We start from the raw sequence: 19,970 nt of genomic DNA, 5'->3' as shown, positions 1-19,970 counted from the left end.
TTCTTTTCAAAAAGAAAGGGAGGGAGGAAGGAAGGAAGGCTCAAACAAGTGAGACTTGTTTCAGAGTTTTCCTTTCCTTGAAAAATGGCGAGCTGAGGAAAGACTTGTGGGATTCCCTTTGCCCATCGGGGTACTTGGTTAAGGTGGTGTGCCTCAGAAGTGAGATGGGTACTGTGAGGTGTAAATTATAATGCTAACTATGCATTTATATGGGATAAAAGGAAAGAAAAACTGGATCTTCCAAACCCCTGGGCAGCTCTAAACTGGCTCCTTTCTGAGGTAGAAGAGGTGTCGCTCACCTGGGGGTCGGCCCTCCTACCTCTACCCAGTGTTCCCCTCCTCTCCTTGTCTTAGAAGCTGTATTTTATGTATTTGAGCAGCCAGCATGTGGGGTTTTTTTTATTTCACCTGACTCTTTTCCAATTAGTTGCTGCTCACCTCAAGGGAACATAATTAAGAGGGCTCGAGTTATCTGGGGAAAGGAATTAAACAAATTGTGAAAGTGCACTAATAATGAACAGGGACCACAGGGCCATTAATAAGCCTGCAGCATCCACATTCATGCCTGGTCAGTGCGAGGAATGAGCTCGTGCTGTGGGCCTTACCTGGAAGAGAAGCGGAGTGCATCCCAGGCCCAGCGTTCGGAAGAGTTCTGGCCGCATGGCCCCCGTGGCTGCCAGCACTCCCTTCTTCCCTTTGGCTGGAGTACTGAGTATGCCCCATAGGGCACCATGGGCACAGCATGTGCTTTCAGTTCCACGGCCCTGAGTTTGAATATGGCTCTATTTGCTAGCTGTGTGACCTTGGGCAAGTTACTTTACCTTTCTGAGCCTGTCTCCCATTCTGAAAATGTGGAAGATAGCAATAATTCCCAGAGAACGAAGGCCCAGTGCAGATATACCCTGCTCTGTTCCTCAGAGGTGTACAGTGATATCGCACAGTCGCTGTTAGCCACAGGGCAGTTGTGACACAGGTATCATGGCCTGCCTATGCGTGGACTTGGTCATAGCTGTTAATATTATCACCACTTTAGTTTAGTGACGTCTTTTGTTGGTTCTGCACATGTTGTGTCTAATTGCTGTTTAAAATGTCCTTTCAATCAGATTCTGCATTGAAATATAAAATTGCTGTGAACGCTGAAAGGTACCAGAGCAGAGAACATGGTGTGTGTGTGTGTGTTTCTTTTTTGCTATTAGTGAAACAGATATTTGCATTCATATTTTCTTGAAAAACAACAAACAAGTTCTTTCTGGGACCTAATAAAGGAAGGTAGTTTCTAGTAGATGAAGTTTTATTATGTTTTGTTCTGAGATACCCTGGGAAAAACAGACATTGATGACTCCGAATCAGAAAGTGATTCACGTGAGTCGGATCTGAGTGTGAAGGGCTTTTTGAGGACTAGCTTAACCAGTTCATTTTGCTGTAGTTTCCTTTCAGCGTATGCCCAAGAGTGATGAGTGCTTTTTAAAATTTGTCATTCTACATGATAAGAAAGTAATAAATCATAGTTTACTTGGTAGTTTTTGCCTTCTTGGTAGTACATAAAATCAAGAGTAAAAGCCTGGCCTAAGTGCCTCAATTGGTGGAACATCTCCTGGGCACCGAAAGGTTGCTGGTTTGACACCCGGTCAGAGCCCATACCAGGTTTGATCCCAGGTCAGGGAGCGTACAGAAGGCAACCAGTCGATGTCTCTCTCTCACATAGATGTTTCTCTTCTCTCTTTCTCTGTCCCCCTCCCTCCCTTTGTCTCTCTAAGCATGTCCTCAAGTGAGAATTTTAAAAAAAGAATAACCCTACTGAGCTCAGTAAGTAGACAGGTGACAGGAGAGTGTGCTTGGAGTGAGGAGCCCATGTGTAGGGAGGACGCAGGTCTAGCACCCCACATTCATCATGGAATCTTGACCAACCTCACCAAGGCTTGCCAGGTATCCATCAGAACAGGGGCAGGAACAGGAAACCATTCTTTAGATAATAAGAGGATGGGTCCAGAGTTGCCATCCATGCCAGGTACTCAAAGAGAACCCATTTAGATGTGATGACAGTCACTTACTGAGCCCGCCATGTGCTGCTCCTATGCTAGGCACTTTATAGATTTCTCTAATCCCTGCTGCAGTCCTGAAAGATTTCCACTGGGCAAGTACCACTGTTCTAGAAAACTCTCTGCCAAGATACAACAAAAGATGTAACAAACAGCCCTGCCCTTTGACTTAGTAATTCCATGTTTGAGAATTTGTGCACATGAAGTTGTTTGTTTTCATTAAATGTAACTTATAGTGAAAAGGTGGAAGTGACTTAATGTCTAATTCTAGGAACAGTGTTCAGTAAATTATGGTATATCCATCCTTTGTGGACTGTTACACAGTTTTTAAAATAATAATCACAAATATTATAGTAAAATATGGGAAATGTTAATGTAGCCAAGGAGAAAACAATAAAATACAGGCACTCTGTAATTTCAGAGATATAAAAATGTTTGTTTGGGGTAAGCCAGTATTGGAGGAGAATAGTACAATAATGAAAGTGGTTGTGTTAAGATGACGTGATCATGGGTCAGTGATTTTTTCCCCTCAGAAAAATTTCCCTTTACAATAAAAAGCCATAGGAAAGTTTCCAAAGAAAGTGAGTCAGCAGCAGCAATGACTACTGAGGTATAATGAGAATAGAAATTGTTTTCAGAACACACCTGGAATTACTTAGTTACATTGAGATGTTAAGGAGATTCTAGGTTTTTTTGTGTGTGTGTTTTTCCTTCTTCCCACTTGGAATTTGTAATCAGTAAATATGCAGAGCAAAAAATGCAGTAGATTCAGGGAAGCATTTGAGGCTTTGTAAGCAAATGATGACAGTGTAAAAGGTATGTGTCTAAATTTGCATTCATACGAAACATGGAGCTGCTGTGATTTCAGAATAAATGTTTTAAATATTTTCTAAATACAGAGCTGTTGCAGCCCTAACAATACTTGGCTAAGAAATTACATTTCTATGGCAGGCCATGGTAACTCATTGGAAAATTCTTGGGCTATAAAAAAGGCCCACTTAACAGTACTGAAGAGTGAGTCCCACTTTGTCCCTTCCTGCATCTGCAGTCGTTTGTCAGGCTCCTCTTCCTCTCTCAGGATGTCATTGATTTTTATTGCAGGACAAAGGGCATGGCATGAAAACCAACATATTTGAAATTCTAGAAAATATTTTTTTCAGGTAAGAGCCTCTGTTTGTGCTGAATTATACAGAGGCTTTTGCTGTCGGTATTTATTTTCCCCTCTTTCTCACAGTTGTCGGGATGTCTTTTTCTGTGCATTAATTCATTGATTGCAATTCCAGTTCTGAAGTGCTAAGTAAAAGTCGGGGTCATTGGTCAATTGCATGATTGAAAGTAGGAGCTGGCAAAGTTGATAAGATTTGGTTAAACATTGTGGATTTGATTTTTCCTCCCTCCTATGTGTCAGGCTGTGCTTCTGGACACATTAGTAAGTGGCCATTTTCTTGGAATTCTGCACTCTTCCTGCTTCCTTTCATTACATTAGGCGAGGTTCCACTAGATGAGACATTTGTAGTCCTAAGACTTCCTGCCAGGGTTCAGACTTTGTATTTTTGACATTGAAGCTGTCGTTTTCCTGAAGCTACTTAATTAGAAACACATTCATTTCAGTGTACACTGCAAAAAACTTGGACAGCAGAGCCAGGCACACTGGGAAGTTTGAGCATTTGTGTAGCTGGCAGCTAAACTAATGGTTTACAGTTTAAGGGGGAAAATATCGTAGGGCATTTCCTTGCCCCTAGAAGCGAAGAGAAGCTGAATGCGCACAGCAGACACCTATTTTTAAAGGAGAGAAGGGAGAAAAAAGACAACTCCACTTTCACCGCAGTCGTGTGTATAATTCTTTCTCTGGCTATTGTCAAATACAAAAGTCTTCCGGAAGAATAGTTCCCAAACTGTGCTGCTAATATTCAAGTCTGTTTTACAGGCTCCCCACATATATTACTGCTGAGATCTTAGGAAGGGGGACATTTTATATTCCGGGGAATGATTTTTGCTTGAAGAATTTTATTTGTCAAATGGTAATGAGGGAATTGTGCCCTTTCTTATTTTTAAATGTTTGAGCAATTTTAAAATGCACAACTGATGTTTTAAAACCTTCATTGCCTATCCATCGCTTTCAGGATAAAAGCCTAAACTCCTTAGTATTAAATTGGAAGCAGACCTATCGTTTCTCTTATCACTCCTTGTTTCCCCAACCCTCTCCAAGAAAGCCATCCCCTACGTCTGCTCCCACTCCCCCAGCTGCCCCCAGGGGAAAGGTACCTGGCCAGGTATCGCTCCTCGGCTCATAAAATACCCTTTGCACCTTTCACGGGATGTATCACATGCTGGAGAGACATATAGGAAAGTTGCCGATTGCTCCCTTCCTTCCTGTTTCTTGACCTCCGTCACCTACCCCCAAGATAAAGGTCATGTAGGAGGGGGCCTGGGAGTTTTAGGTTTGATATCACAAAGTCTGTATGGCACAGAGGAAGAAACTTTGAAGTCAAATTCTAGGTTTGCCATTTACTTTGTTCTATGTCGTTAGATAAGTGATTTAAGCTCTCTGGGCCTGTCTCCTCCTCTAAAATGGGGATCATACCTACCTTGTATAGTCGTTCTGTGGATTAGGAAGATGAATTGGAACTTCCTCATGTAATGCTCAGCACATTTATCATTGGTAAGTAACGTCGTAAATGATAGTGTGTGTGTGTGTGTGTGTGTGTGTGTGTGTGTGTACACACAGGCACACAGAATCCTGAGTGTGTGTGTGTGTGTGTGTGTGTGTACACACAGGCACACAGAATCCTGAAACCAAAGGAAGTCAATCCATAATACCCAGCTTTCAAACTTTCGGAGTTGGGTTCTCACCTCCTGCTCAGCCTCCAACCTAGAAACCCACTGCCCTGTGAATGAAGTCGTTTGAAGGGGCCTTTTGAATTGTAGTGTCATCGATGGCATGTGTGCAGCTGGGGAGAAGATGCTTGCTGGTAGCTCTCCGTGTGCTGTGCTGAATCAGAGTGGACAGTTAGATCACATGGCAGAAGGAAACAACAAATAAAAAAATCTTTCTCCAACCTTGTTAATTGCTTTTCCTGTTGTAATTATGGCAATAATAGTTCCCATTTAAACCAGGAACTCTACCAATCACTTGATGTATATTTATTTTCTCATTCTGATAGAAACCTCTGCGAGTTTGCTTCCAAGATCCCATTTTAAAGATGAGGCAACTGAGGCCATGCAGTTGCCTGGCTGCTATTTAGGGACTAATGCGAGAGTCGGTTCTTCCCACCACCTGTGCAGCTTCTAGTGCCACCCATATTTTGAAATTCTTCTAAAGTTTCTAGACTTGGGAACAAAATGTCATATTAGGGTTTTTGTTGTGAAAGGAAATGTAACTGTGCATACGTTTATTAAAACAGTTTTTCTCCAAATAGTGAACCATCTGTAATTTTGTGTCGGAAGCAACAGACATTAAAGCAGCTGTGTGTCTCTGTTTCTCTTCACAGTGCTCCCATGCCCTACCTCATAGGAATCCATTTAAGTTTAATGGAGGTAAGTTGGTGCCTTCCCACCCCACCCCCTATCTCCCTACTTGCTGTTTTGTTTTGCTATGTGGCAGTGGAAAAGATGTGTGTGGATTCACAGCTCCCCACGTGGGAGCGTGTGGAAGCAGCACCTGTGCCCGGTGCCCTCCCAGGTGCACGCAGCTGAGCGTTGCCCTTAAGCCTTTCCACTGGCCCTGGCTTCCAGTGTTTCTCCTCTCTGCGTGGGGATCGTCAGTTTTCATGAGTGAGGGAGTGAAGTTCGAAGAGACAGGAGGAAAAAGGTCCTCAAAGATTTGAACGAGGGAAGGGAAATTATTTGCTTTTCAAAATGATGTTTAGTCTAAATCACTACAACAATGTAACATTTTTTATTGTAGAAAATGTGGTGTAAAAAGTATAAGAGGAAAATTAAAATTATCTACAATACCATTATTCTAAATTCAACCAGTTAGCATTTTACTATTCTTCTTCCTAGTCTTTATGAGTATTTTGTATAAATGTATATAATTGATATGTGTTTTATATATAATTTTATGTTTTTATATGCCACGTAATATTATGGCATGGGGATTTCTACACCTTTTTCTTTACTCTCAGTAAGAATAAATTTAACTTTGCTACCTGTCATTCTGCTGTTTGGCTGTATCACAACTTAACCATTTTCCTGTTATTGTAGGACACTTGGGTTGTTTATCGTTTCTCACAATATAAGTAGCATTTCAGTGAACATCTTTATGCATAAGGTTTTATCTGCATTCTGACTTAGTTCCTCAGCGTAGAGCCCCTAATGTAGAAACGCTTGGTAAAGCTATGACTGATGACAGATTGCTTTCTGCATGGCTGTACCAATTAGATAGCAGTTCTTTTCAAGGACTTATCTGTGCTTTTGTGAGTGCTATTGGTGTGCAGATATGAACCCTACACGCTTCTCCCTCCTCGGAGAGAGCTTAAATTTGTACTAGAGCAAAATGGGGTGGGAGGTGGGGGGCTTGCCTGTTTTGCACAGGAGCTCAGCTCTCAGAGGGAAAATCTGAAGCCATACCCGTCTGTGATGATGCTTTGCATGTCTTAAAGGAAGTGCTACTTCTCTTCTTCTGGTCCCTGCATTTCACGTCGACGAGGACCACCTGCTTCTTCGCTAACTGTTGCACACTGTGCTATTGTGCTTACGAAAATGAAACAAGTTGGTTATCGAAAAACCTGTTTGTTTGACATTGAGAATCTTGATCAAAATAGACCACAGAAATCTGCTCAAATTTCTAATTTGACAGGACGGCCATGTGGCTCCTACATTCTGTTAACAGTTCCTCCTTGTCATCACCCAGCCCTGAGCACATACAGCACACAGTTTATGGACTATCTTGGGTGGCGTATTTAGATCAGATTGAAGAGATTTCTTGGGTATTTTACCTTTGTTTGTCAAGTTTGGGGGTGTATTCAAAGCTCCTGTGTGAAAATTTTAGATTGAACACTTCCTAATAGGCCTTTGGTGCCAATTGTTACAGAGTCTGAACACTAATCTAAATACCATTTGGTCTGTTGGAGTGCACAGCTCCTTGCTGCCCCTCCTCCTGCCCACCAGACTGTGCCAGCAAGGCTGTTGCGGATCCCTCTCATTCCCTTACCTTCAGCGTAGTCCGGGTTCCTAGACCTGTCCTGTTTTGCTTCTCTACGTGCCCTCTGGTCATCTCGTCAAGGCTTTTTGTTTCAGCTACCAAGGTGATGTCAGCCACTCTCAGCTGTGATTCTGACAGTAGCATGTCTCTCTCTCAACACAGGTCCAAGCGTTTCAAGTACCAGTTGAACTTCACCTAGGTTTACTACAGATGTCTCAGACTCAGAGCTCCACAAGCACACACGCACACCCTGTGAATGGTGCCACTGCATGCAGTCACCAAAGTGGGGCGCGCTGAGCAGGGTTGATTGCTCCTCTGCCTTGCTCTTTCTAAATAGTCACCAAATCTAAGTGTCTCTCTCCCTGTTCCTTCCTCACTGCCTCCATTGGCATTTTCCTTTGCTTTTCTTGAATTCTTGCAAAGCTTATTCATTTATCTGCTAAGTAAAATGAAGGCCTCTTGTGTTCCAGACATTTCGCGAGGTCCTGGAGGTATGAAGGCGAATATAAAATCCAGCCATAGTCCCAGCGTTTGTGGGTTGGCTTCTACTGGCTCACTCTACCTTTAGTGGCCTGCCCTCCAGTCTCCCTCTGCTTGCCCCCGAGTCCTGCTCAGTCTCTGCTGCTGTCAGCCTTCTGTCCCCTCACTGTCCCTTGATAGCCAGTGTGCTCACTGATCCCTAGCCATCCTCACGTTCCCATACCTCTGCTTGGCCAGGCTCTGCCCTTCGCCAGCTCTTCCAAGTCCTCCCATTTGTCATTGTCTTTCACTTACTGTCCCTCTTGCTCTGTTTGCGTCCCCATTTCTCTCTTTTCACCATCCCTTGAAGCATGAGTTCTTTGGGAACAAGGACTGTGCTTCATTTACTGTGGTGTCCTCAGCACCTGGCCAGGCACCGAGCAGGTGCTTTAGGAAAAGGGTTGAGTGAGTGCCTGGGAAACTGAATTCGGAGCACATTTAGAGCCCTCCACAGCATCACTGTTTTCAGAGAACCCAGCACCATCATTTTTCTTAAAGATGAACAGAGTGCATTGTTTTACTTTTATATGATTGTAAGTAACTTAAAACAAGGCCTGCCCTAGCCAGTTTTGCTTAGGGGTTAGAGCGTCGGCCTTGGACGGAAGGTTCTGGGTTCGATCCCGGCCAAGGGCACGTACATTGGTCACAGGCTCCATCCCTGCCCCCAGGTCAGGGTGAGTACAGGAGGCCACCAATTGATGTGTCTCTCTCCCCTCTCACACCGATGTCTCTCCCTCATTCCTCCCACCCCCCTGAAAAGCAAAGGAAAAAATGTCCTTGGGTGTGAGGATCAAAACCAAAACAAGACCTTTTGTTAATAAAACATTTCGGTGCAAAATATGAGTGAATTTTTAAGCTAAAACTTGTGACAGAGTTTTGCACTTAGGTGAGTGGGTGCAAGTCTGCTCTGCTCAGCCTTCGAAAGGCCTTAAGGTGAGAAGATTCGGGAAGCACCGGCCAAGACAAATCTTAGTCTTAGTCGTATCCATTAGCTAGAGCAGGGAGGAGCTTGCATGCTGAGCTCCTGTGTGGTCAGCACTGAAAGAAGAATAGCAGTCGGCCCACTTGAAGCCAGCTGGGCACTCTCAACAAAACAGCATTTCCAGGGCGTGCCGGGCAGCCGTGAGCTATCAGTCTTGGAATTTAGCCCTGATCTCCTCCCGGGGATTTAACTCAGACTTGGAGCCCTCTAGTCATGCTTTTGATTGGGTTTATGTGGTTCTGTTACACCCTTCAGACGAGAGAGGTGCTTCCCGTGAGATGTCTTCCAGGAACTATGGGCTGTAATCCTGGGGCAGGAGCTTGCACCTGGGGCCAAAGGCGAGCTCTTGAAGGAAGGAGCTCGGGAAGCCCATCTCTTCCCCATGTTAGTTTCTCACTGGCAATTCAGCAAAAGGCTTATTTTTGACTGTCTTGTTATTTTTTCTTGAAAGCTATAGGCACCTTATTATGCCTTTGCATATGTGCCAGAATTTTTTAAACTTCAAATGAATGTGGCAGATGTTCATAAAAGTTTAGAAAAAGCTACCATAGGAAGACTTTTTAACCATTTTTATGACACTCACATTTGTTGCACAAAAAGAAATATAAGTTATAACCTAGTGTTCTCAATTGGGAAAAGGTTATTTTGGGGAAAGACCTAATTCTAGTCTTCATGCTCTTACAGGATGCCCTTGCCGTTTGTTAAATGGTAACCTAGTCACCTTAAAGAGTCTGCCTTCCTTCTAGAGAAACATGTATATAGCTCCTCCTCATTCTTACCCCCTTCTGCCTCTTTATATCGCTCTCTCAGTTAAGCAAACGTTAATTCGAGTCTAGTGGTAAGTTAGCGGGATAGCCAAGGGAATTGGCATAGACCTAGCTTCTTCTTGGAGAGCGTGCATGTTAGCTGGCAGCTAGGAAATACCAAGACGTGGCCAGATTACACAGTGACTGTTTCCTTTTATTCTCTGACCCCGGTTTAGTTCAGGAATATTGCTGTAGCCCCTCTTCTGAGCCATGTCTGGGAGCAGGTGCCAGGTCACGTCTGGCAGCAGGTGCTTCTTTTTGATAAATGAAGACCTTCCTTTCTAAGCCTCACAAACAATGCTTGGTGTACAGCCTCCACGTGACATCAGCGTATTTTATATTGTTCATGGTGGCACAGTGGTCAGGAAGGAGGATGGAGAGATGGTAACAATGACACGGTTCCAGACAGAGGCTCAGGTTAGCCTGGAAAGGAAGATCCACCCAGGCCCGAGGGGCAGCAGGCGGGCTTGGGATTCTGGCTCCCCTCCTTCCTGCTTGTGTGACTTGAGGTGGTAATTCACTCCGAGCTTCCTTTTTACTGCAAAGCAAGGGCAATGGCTATACCTCCTGTATGGGGTTGTTGGAGGATACAGGGAGATGATGGTTATAGGGTGCCTAGCACAGTGCCTGGCACCTAAAGAATCCAACAAAGACCAACAGCCAACAGTTTTTATTTTGTCAGTGGCCTTAAAGCCGTTTACATTAAGTTGATGGCTTTAAAATAGTGTTTCAGGGACACTATTTTAGGTTCCAAGGATCATCACTCTCATTCTCATTTTCTAGGGAAACAGAGTTTCAACAAAATTGTTGCGTGTGTGTGTGTGTGTCCGTTCTCCCCTGGTCTGCAGTGCTGGAGGCATTGTACCAGGGATGGGAGCGGCACGCCTGTGGAATTTGATAAATGCACTAACAGCCCCCTACTTGAACTCTGCCAGCTGTAGTCACTCAAGGCATGGTATGTTGTCTCTGTATCTTGGTTTCTCCATCGGTACCAGCGGGCAGTACCCAGCTCTTAGCCTGTGGTGAGGATTCCGTAAATGAGTCCTGTACACGTCCGGCACAGCCCAGCGTCTGGCCCGCGGTAGACGTGCAGCAGGCGTCCCCTTCCCCGGTAACATTTGAGAGCCTCATGCGTCCCAGCCATGGCCTCGTACTAGGAAACTGTCTAGAACAGTGACTGCAGCCTAAGCCTGCCTTCACAGAGCTTTGTCTAGAGCAGATGCAGACAAGTAGAAGAATTGCAGTGAATTTGGGATGCTGTAGGCTCTGGTAGGGGAGACACCGTGCCTGGCCTTGAGGGCTGTGCTGCTCAGAGGGAGGGAATGCCTAAACCTAATAGATAAATAATTCAGCCAGAACAGGTAGCAGCATCGACAAGGACTTAAAGTGTGGCCTGTGGGATCTCAGGAAGTATGAGTAGTTCGATGTCAGATAGGAACATAAGGCTGAGGCAAGCAGGCAAGGGCCAGCCATCCAGGGCCTTGTAAGCCGTGTTAAAGAGTCTGAACTTTATAGGGCAACAGAGAGCCATTGAAGAGTGTAAATAGGGGAGGGACATGGTCAGGCCTTCTCCTTCTGGGCCATTAGAAACCCAGTCCTTCCATATAAAATGCTTGGAAACTGCTTAACCATGTTAATAAAGTAAATTGATATTTGTAAAGATCAAGGTAATTCTTAAGTAAATTACACACCACGACCATGTATATAAAATTCAGATGTGTTAGCGTCCCAAACCCAAGCTTCCAAATGGTTCCCTTGCTACCAAGCCGTGGCAGGAGTGTTTGTAGTGATGGCTTTCTTCGAGGTTTTTAAGTACCACTTTTACTAGATTCTGACTTTTCCTTTCTGTTTCCAAGTGCTTTTTATGAATTAGATATTCTTTCCAAGCCCAGTTTGAGAATATAAATTTAGGTTATATACTAAGTGATAGTTCCAGGCAGTAGGAGCAGGGGGGTGAGACCCAGGTATCACATGCGCAGGCGCTCACTACCTCTTCCCTCCAGTGCAATTTCAGGAGGCCAAGCTCACAGCAGTCCTCTCCCTTTCTCGCCATCCTGAACCTGGGAAGGCTTAGCTGGGGCCCCTAAAAGCTGATTTTGCAGATGTACCAAGTGCCTGGAACAGCACTGAGCCACCGCTCTGGGGACAGCGCCCAGGTGCCCAGTCGAAGTTCCTCTTGGTCTCTAGGACCCATACCCTCCGCCTGCACCCCCACCCCTGCACAGAAGGTGGAGGGAGGTGTTTGTTTTCAAACAGTTTGGTGGTGAGTGAAGAGGAGCACTTCGTGTCGCCATTGTACCACTTCGCTTGCAGGGCTCCAAGGTAGACGGTAGTAAGATGTGGTGCACGCTCGTCAACGCTGCGACATGCAAAGCTCTGAGCCGTAAGCCTATCCCCTTATCAGTGGTGACTGTTTATGTGTCCTCACAAGAATTGGGAAATTCCATGTGAGTTATTCGCTAGTGCTAATTGATCATATTCCTGCTTTATAAGAAGGTGACGTTTGCATGAAAAATTCCACCTGGTAGTTTCAGTCATAGATTCATGGAGAGAGCTTCAGCAAGAAAGGGAGAGGGCTGGGAGGAAACGGACATCTTCTGAGTCCTTGCTCAATGCCCGACATTGTCCCAGGTGCTTGACCTGTTTTCACTTGTGAGCATTTCTCAGAATCTCTCTGCCACATAGGAGCTATCCATATTTGTGCAAAAATGGGGGACATTGAAGCTCAGAGAGGTAATATAATTTGCAGGCCCTCAGCCCCTTGAGCCTCCGCTCTGCACCCTCACATCAGGCTATGTGGATTATGCCGACCTCACCCCAGTCCTAGGCAGAGAGGCCCCTTCGCTGCCTGAGCCTTTCCTTCTCAGGGCCGCCTCTGTGTCACACACTGGGGCTGAGGTGAAGGGCAGGGAGAGCTCGAGTCCAGCAGCCTCCTATTTCTGCAGAGAGGAGCTCTGAGTGCACTTGTGACTGGGGCTGGGTTACCCAGCCTCTCCACGGCTCCATTCTCAGCAGTAAAATTTAGATTATATTATCCATCACAGAGAGCTGTGAGAATGAACTGACATAATGGATGTGAAGAGCTTCTTAAAGATGCTGTACAAAACATTCTTCCCAGTTGGTAATATAAAAATAAAAGGCAAAGTTTAAATCAGTGAAACCCTGGCACTTGCCTTATTACATAAAGAAACAAATAATTGGACAGTAAGTAGTTTGCTTTTGCTGGAGTTTCCTTCGCATGTTATTTGTTATCCTGGAAACATCACATCTCTGTCTCATCCAGAGCATTCAGAGCCCAAACTGAGCACCTCCATTCAACTGAGGGCCTGAAAGTGGTCCTGCATCTCACCTGACGGGCTTCCCCCAGAGCTCCCTCCTCTGTGCATCTGTATTTAAAACGAGTGTGACTCTTAAATGTCGCTTACCCTAGCGTTGGAATTGGTTAATATAAGGCAGTTTAAAGCTCAAGTAGTAATTTATGTAATCAAAGTAACAAATACTTCTGGCTGATTTCAGTATCTCTTGCACTCAGTACATTTTCAGGCTAATGTGTTGAGACTGAAATGTTCTCTTATGAGATAAGGTAAGCCTCTGTTACATTTTAGAAAAACTGAGTAATATATGAGGGAGAATCCCAGTAGAAAACGTGAAACCATCATTGATGCTTTTGTTTTCCAATTTTCCTATCATTATATGTAAGTTCCATTTAGCAGTGTTAAAGCTGACTTCAAAGAAGACTTAAAGTTTATAAATTGTTACTAAGAGAAGCTTGAATTAATCAAATTCCTGTCAGATGAGAATACAGTAGCATGCAGGAAGCTGTGTAGCAGAGTGGAAAGAACGCTTGGGCTCTGCGTTATGTGGACGGGATTCACATTCTAGCCCCGCCACTACCAGGTGACTTCAAACATGCCCCTTTGTGTAAATGAGGGGTCAGTTTAGCAGGGGATAAAGGTATGGTGACTGTCACACAGTTTGACCACTTCGTACAAAATTACTGTTATGCTGTCCTCCTAAGACATGCCTATTGGAAATACTGCACTTGAGCATATGATTTCTAATTGTCACCCTTTTGAGGGAGGTGCCAGTTTTGCAGAAGGGATGTTAAGGCGCCTCTCTGAGCCTCAGACTCCTTGCTTATAAAATGGGTAGATTCCCACTTCATAAGAGTTTTTAATGAGGAGTAAATGAGAACATTCGGTGCCTACCTTATGTCAGGTACCAAAAAATGGAAGTTATTACAGTAGTACCCCCTTATCCTCAGGGGATATATTCCAAGACCCCCAGTGGGTACCTGAACCCTGTACAGGGTGGGGCGAAAGTAGGTTTACAGTTGTGAGTACACGAAACACAGAGTTTATTCTTTTATTATTTATTAATTATTGTATTATTTTCCATATGAACAACTGTAAACCTACTTTTGCCTCACCCATATATACTTTTTTCCTATGTAAACATACCTATGATAGTTTAATTTATAAATTAAGCACAGTAAGAGATTAGTAGTAACTAATATAAAATAGAATAATTATAACAATATGCTATAATAAAAATTATGTGAATGTGATGTCTCTCACACACACACAGAATATCTGGAATTTTCCATTTAATATTCTTGGGCCATGGTTGACTGCAGATAACTGAAACCGTGGAAAGCAAAACCACAGATAAAGGGGGCCTACTGTATATGTGTATCAATATTATATTTATGTAGAACTGATCATTTTTCATTCAAACAAGCTAAAAGACATCTGCTCTGCAGGGGTGGGGGTAGGTGGAAGTGGGCAAAGGGGGTTAAGGGGAGCGGAAAGGGACTTAGCTTTGGGTGACGGTTGCACAGTACAGTGCGCAGATAATGTTTTGTTGAGTTGTACACTTGAAGCCTGTATGGTCTTATGAACCAATGTCACCCAAATAAATTCAATAAATAAATAAAATTATTTAGTATGCCCCCCCAATTAAAGATTGGCTGTGCCCTCTTTGCAGCCTCTTTTTGTGTTTTTTAATGAGTGGGGTTTTTCTAACTTGACATTAGCTTAGAGGCACTTTTAACTGAGCACAGCCACATAGGACTGGTGACTTCTTTTCATAAACTCCTTGCAAGTGATTAGGGGCGGGGCCATTGCGGGAGCTCAGAGACCAGCAGTGTGGTGATTGAAGAGCGGTACCCTTGGCCTAGTCAAATCCCACTTGGAATCCGGGCACATGTGGTTTTGTTTAACACCATGCTCAGTAGACTCATGGTACGGGTTTGTGACCATCAGGCATTTGTTGTTGATATGTGAGGTCACCACAGTGGGGGTGTTTGTCAACCAAATTAAACTTCCTCTTAATGACCTAAAATAATTGATTCAGAAGGCCTTTAAATGAGCCAAGGCAATGTGTAGGCAAGCTGAAACCCAGCATTTTCTGCACAAATTACTGCATGTTATTGTTTAGGATCTTTTTGTTCATTTTCTGTTTGCTTTAGTTGGGGAAAATGTGGCTGGACCATGGGCTTTGGGGGCAGGCAGTGAGGCTGAGTTTGAATCCCAGCTCCACCATTTGTGTGCAGCTTGGGCAAGTCACTGAGCTTCTGTGCATGTGTGCCTTAACATCCCCATCTGCAAAATGGGGACAACTGCCTTAAAGTGATAACAGTTCAAAACACTATGGCTCTCACTCAACAGTAGGTATTAATAAAGCATTTCCAGTAGTATCTCTGAAGAAGCTAGCTTAATAATTTTGTACAAAGTGGTCAAACTCTATGTAGTAACCATACCTTTTATTCCTGCTAAACTGATTTCTTCATAAACTGCTCTCTGTACTAAGCTTAAACATCCATAGAGAAATGTGTGACTGAAATTTGAACTGTATAAGCCTCTCCTTACATATTGTTTGATTCTCAGCTAATTTCAACATTATCTTAAAGTTTAATATTTAAGATATGCCACTTAGGCTACCAAAGAAGTGGAGTTTTTCTTTGCCTATTGAATTCAGACATTAATGACCAGGCAAAGAATTGGGGCCACCGTATTATGTTTGTTTAGAATCAAAGGCTTTTGGCTCAGGGCTTTTCCTGAGTATGGTGAGCAGTGACACTAAAGTTTCCTTTTGTGGTTGGAAGTTATCAACATTCCACAGGTTTATGTGTCCTGCCTAAAATTCTTCCCTCCATAAACCCAAATATCTGGAAAAAACTAAAAGCTTCATACTGGGGCTGCCTAGACTCCAGGACACATCTTTAACCAAATAGAATCAATTGCTTTGAAAGATACAGTGATAATAAATGTATATCCTGCCTCTTCAACATTTCATTGCAGCTATTTTATACTGGCCGAATGGGTTAAATTATGAAGCTCGATAAGTACATATGCACATTACCCATCCTTAGAAGAGAAAAAAAAGGAAGGAAAAGATAGCTATGATTTTGGAAGTCGTCCCAATTTTTAAAAATAAGAGAATTTGGACATTTTGGCATATGGGCTTTTTTAAATGAAATTTCATGGAACTGAAAACAGTCAATTTTAGGTTTCCAAAAATTGTTTTGATTTTCATTGGTATAAATTTGCTCCACATGGTTTTAGGGAAGTTCTGAGAGATGCATTTGGAACTTCAGGGTTGATTTTTTTTGTTGTTGTTTGAGATTTGTGATTTATTTTTTAAAAGGTGATTTTTTTTTTCCTAACTCAAAGTATAAATCGGAAGAGACAGAGTTCCATTTCTAGGACAGTTTTTGGTAATACCGTTATTAAGCATTGCAAACAAGTGGACTTGGGGCTGACTTACTGAGCATCATTTCAGCGCTGTTTGGACACTGCAGAGCAGATTCCTCTCCCCCCACCTCTGGGGTAGGGTTTTGAGGCCAATCGGTTTTGGCTGTTCCATTAGTAGCAGCTGCTGGTGATAAGCAGCATGAGAGTCACCTGTGTAGGGTCAGGCTTATTGCACATCAAGGTCCAGCAGTGTCGGAAGAGAGGGAAGATGCCCAGGAGGGGGCTCCAGGCCACCTGCTGTGCGAGGATCAAAGGGTTGAAAGGTCAGAGGGCGCAGCTCCCTTAATCATATCTGTCTGTGCAATAGCTATTTCAGATTGTAAATCTTGGTGATTTCATTAAGTCCTCCTGGCTGCTACTGGGGCATTGAAATAATAAAATTTTATATCTGTTGCCTTTCCTGCCTCTGGCATCCAGGCTGATACATTCCCTGCAAAATGGGACGTCTTTATGAAAACCTTTCCTGAAATGGTCAGAGCTGCCCTAATGAAGCTTCAGAGGGGAAGTTGGGGTTCACTGGACCTCATCCTCTGGAATCGTTTGTTTAAAAAGAAAAAAATCAAACCACTTAGCGGCCTTTGGGACTTAGGTGGCACCTCTCTTCTGAAAAGCAGGTCACCGAATGCAACCTATTGCTAAATGCTTCACCTTACGCACAGGAGAGGCGAGCTTCCCCAGGGCTGCTGCTTCTGAGTAGCCTGATCTGACTTGGAGCCTTTCTTCTGGGCAGCCCCAAGCAGCTGTACAGACGTCACTTCCCACTTGCAGACCCTTCGGAGGATTTTAGAGACACATCTCCTGAATATGATTTTTCCAAATTTTGTTTCTAGATCTTAAAGTTGTCATGGACCTTTAGGGCTCCTTGGCTCTTGGGCAAGACAAATCACAGTAATGGCTACCCCTTTACTGCCCATATGTTTAAGACCCCCTGCAGTTTGTTTGAAAAGTTAAGAGATTTTCACAGTGAAGGTGCCATTTCTGAAATTTAAAGTGTTCCTTTTCACCGGGAGATAAGTTCACTCTGATTAAGTCCGTAATTCTCACTAAGCCATGTTTATGGGGGCAATAAACAATGTTTCAGTGTGCTTGTTAAATTGGGTTTCCAACCTCTCCACTCTTTAAAAATTGACATTTCAAATAAAAGGCAGGTGGAGATGGGAGTCGGGGTTTGCTGTGCTTAGTGATGAATGAATGATGGCAAGTGGCAGTTATGTAGGAGGAACGACGCCCTATTTTATGAGAAGGTGACCCCAAACCATTTTGGGACTAGGAAACCAACATCTCCTTATACCCCCAGTGAAACTCTTAAATTCAAGTTTCATCATTTCAAGTTGGATGGATACTATTTCTGAAATAGTGCCAGATGTATTACACTCATTATTTAATTTTCACAAGCTGTGCTCTGTTAGTGGTGGCCGTATTGTACAGATGATGAAATCTGGACACAGAGAAGTTAAATAACTTGTCAAAGTCACACAGCTAACAATTAGCAGGACTAGAATTCAAACCCAAGTATTTTGTTGTGTGAAGTGTTTTAGTATGTACAAAAGAAAAATATGATACTGGCCCTGCTTTTAGGGTCTGTTTGCTGTTATGTATCTAGCCTATGATAAGCCTATCCATGGAGGTTACAAGAGAAATATGCAGCCTGGTCAGTGTCCTCAGTATTTGCTAAGCCAGGAAAGTAGAGGGGGCTACACAGAAGGGACAAGAGTACCAAGCTTTCGGGCCCGGCAGTCCAAGCTCAGATCCTAGCTCTGTTATCACTCCAGGACCTGGGGAAGGAGCTTCAGTTTTCTCTTCTGTAAAATGGGGGTAAGAATACCTATTCCATGAGGTTGCTTTGAGGATCAGATGAACTAATAGATTTTAAAATATAGTATTAAAAACTCTGCAGTGCTTCATAGGTGACAGTGGTAAGCATTACTACAATACATGTGAATGTAGTAAGGTTGAAAACAGCTATTTTAAGGGAAAAGTGACAGGTACACAGGAAACAACTAGAAACATCACTAAGCAAGCTTTAACTGAGGGCTCAAGTATATGTTGCCCACTGTACGTGGTTAGACCGAGAGAAGCAGTCGGGAAGTCCCCACAGAAGAGCAGGGGCTGGGGGCCAGAGACGATCAGGGTGCTCCGGGCCTGGGCATCCTCACGGTTCACCGAGTCCTCGGCCACCTCACCTCTCTCTGGTGCTTTGCAGCAGTGGCAAAAGGTGTTGGCACTGCCCTTGCCCTCTTTGCACTGGTGAGGAAACAGGGTCTCCAGCAGTGGGGAGGGTGCTTCAGTTTAAGGCAAACACCAGCAGAGTCAGAGGGCTCCATGGGCAGAGAGAAGGCCAGGCTGGACTCGTAGAGTGAGCCCTCAGCAGAGCCACGGAACCAAGGTCTTACAAGGAGACCGGCTGGCACTCACCAAGCTTCTGCCGCACGGCTGGCGGTCTATGAAACGCAGGCCCTCCAGCGCCTCCTTTCATCTCTACAATCCTGAAGGGTAGGCTCGCGACCCCCATCTCACCAAGAAGGAAATGGATGCTAAAGGTGGCGAAGTGCCTTGCCTAAAGCCACCTCGCTAGCGAGTAAGCCAGGACACCAGCCTTGGGGCCTTCCTCACCCTGGGTCCAGGACCAGCCAGGGGAGGGGATGTTCCATCAGAGAGGTCTCTTCTATACCTCACTGTGCCTTTTCTTAAGTTTATTGGTTATAATTTTTCCCACCACTCCCTATCCACACCCTCCCACAAGTAGGCTGGGAGCCCCTTGATAAAGATCATGTTTTAGTCATCTCTGTCCTCAAGACCCAGCGTGACGTTGACATGAGTGACTGGCTGATGCATGAGTGACCACATGAGTGAATGAATGGGTGAGTGAGTGAATGTGCAGCAGGTGATGCTCAGGAATGGAGAAGTAGCTCCTCCGCTGACCTGGGTTGGAAAATCTCTGGGCGTGTTAATGAGAGTCAGTGCTGATTACCTTGTGAGGAGCGGATTCGGCCTGACCTGGGAGGTGCTCACAGCACTTCCCTCCCCTGCCAAGCTTCTGTTTCTGTTTAAAGCACACTGGGAAATTGCAGCGGTGTTTTCGGGGGTCCTCTGAACTGTCAGGCTTGGATTTTTAATTTTGTGGAGCAGGAAGGAGCAAATCAGTGACTTCTGGCTCCAAAGAAAAGCCACTACGTTTATCAACTGCTTGGCAGCTCAGTGACCTTTGGGGCCCGAGGAAGGGAAGGAAAATGTCACTTTTCCCTATGTGTGTATCTGAGATTTCAGGAGGGAATAAAGAGCTGAGAATACCAGAATATTTGCCTTTCCTTTTCCTGTCCTTTCCACTTTCCCTCTGACTTCTCTCTCCTTTCCTAGGAGCTCCAGCTCCCCAGGCTGTTCTTTGTTATGTGCTCATATATATGCGTGTGCATCTGAGCACACTTTGTATGTGCTGCATAGTAGAAAGAACGTTGACTCAGATCCTTTTCTGACAAAAGCCAATTGTACAAACATGGGCGAACTTAATCTCTTTAGCCTCAGTTTTCTCATCCACCTAATGGGGATGATATTCTGTAGGAAATCCTCTCCCCTGGGAACTTTAATGGAGCCTGGGCCAGTCACCAAGCTACTTAAGGACTCTATTCTGCTGGTACTTGCCTAACAGCTGTTAAGTTACAGTTGCTCAATACCTCTGTTGATGGAAACAATGTGTCAGAGCAGTTAATAAGAGGAGTTGGGTAG

The 19,970-nt window shown here is 44.2% G+C and overlaps 1 protein-coding gene across 5 annotated transcripts in view; it reads left to right on the top strand.

The window, feature by feature from the left end:
• DENND1A (DENN domain containing 1A) overlaps positions 1-19,970 on the top strand; it is a 405,649-nt gene that overhangs the window by 234,009 nt on the left and 151,670 nt on the right. For all 5 annotated transcript variants that reach the window (XM_087822901.1, XM_016210953.2, XM_087822900.1 and 2 more), the window contains one exon: positions 5,531-5,576. In XM_087822901.1, coding sequence (XP_087679027.1) covers positions 5,531-5,576 — 46 coding nt within the window. The remainder of the gene's footprint in view (positions 1-5,530; positions 5,577-19,970) is intronic.

This window comes from Miniopterus natalensis, chromosome 12 (genome assembly GCF_054644295.1).
Source record: "Miniopterus natalensis isolate mMinNat1 chromosome 12, mMinNat1.hap1, whole genome shotgun sequence".
Taxonomy (NCBI): domain Eukaryota; kingdom Metazoa; phylum Chordata; class Mammalia; order Chiroptera; family Miniopteridae; genus Miniopterus; species Miniopterus natalensis.
Note: the sequence above shows the minus strand (reverse complement) of the source record. Positions and strands in the feature narration are given on the sequence as shown.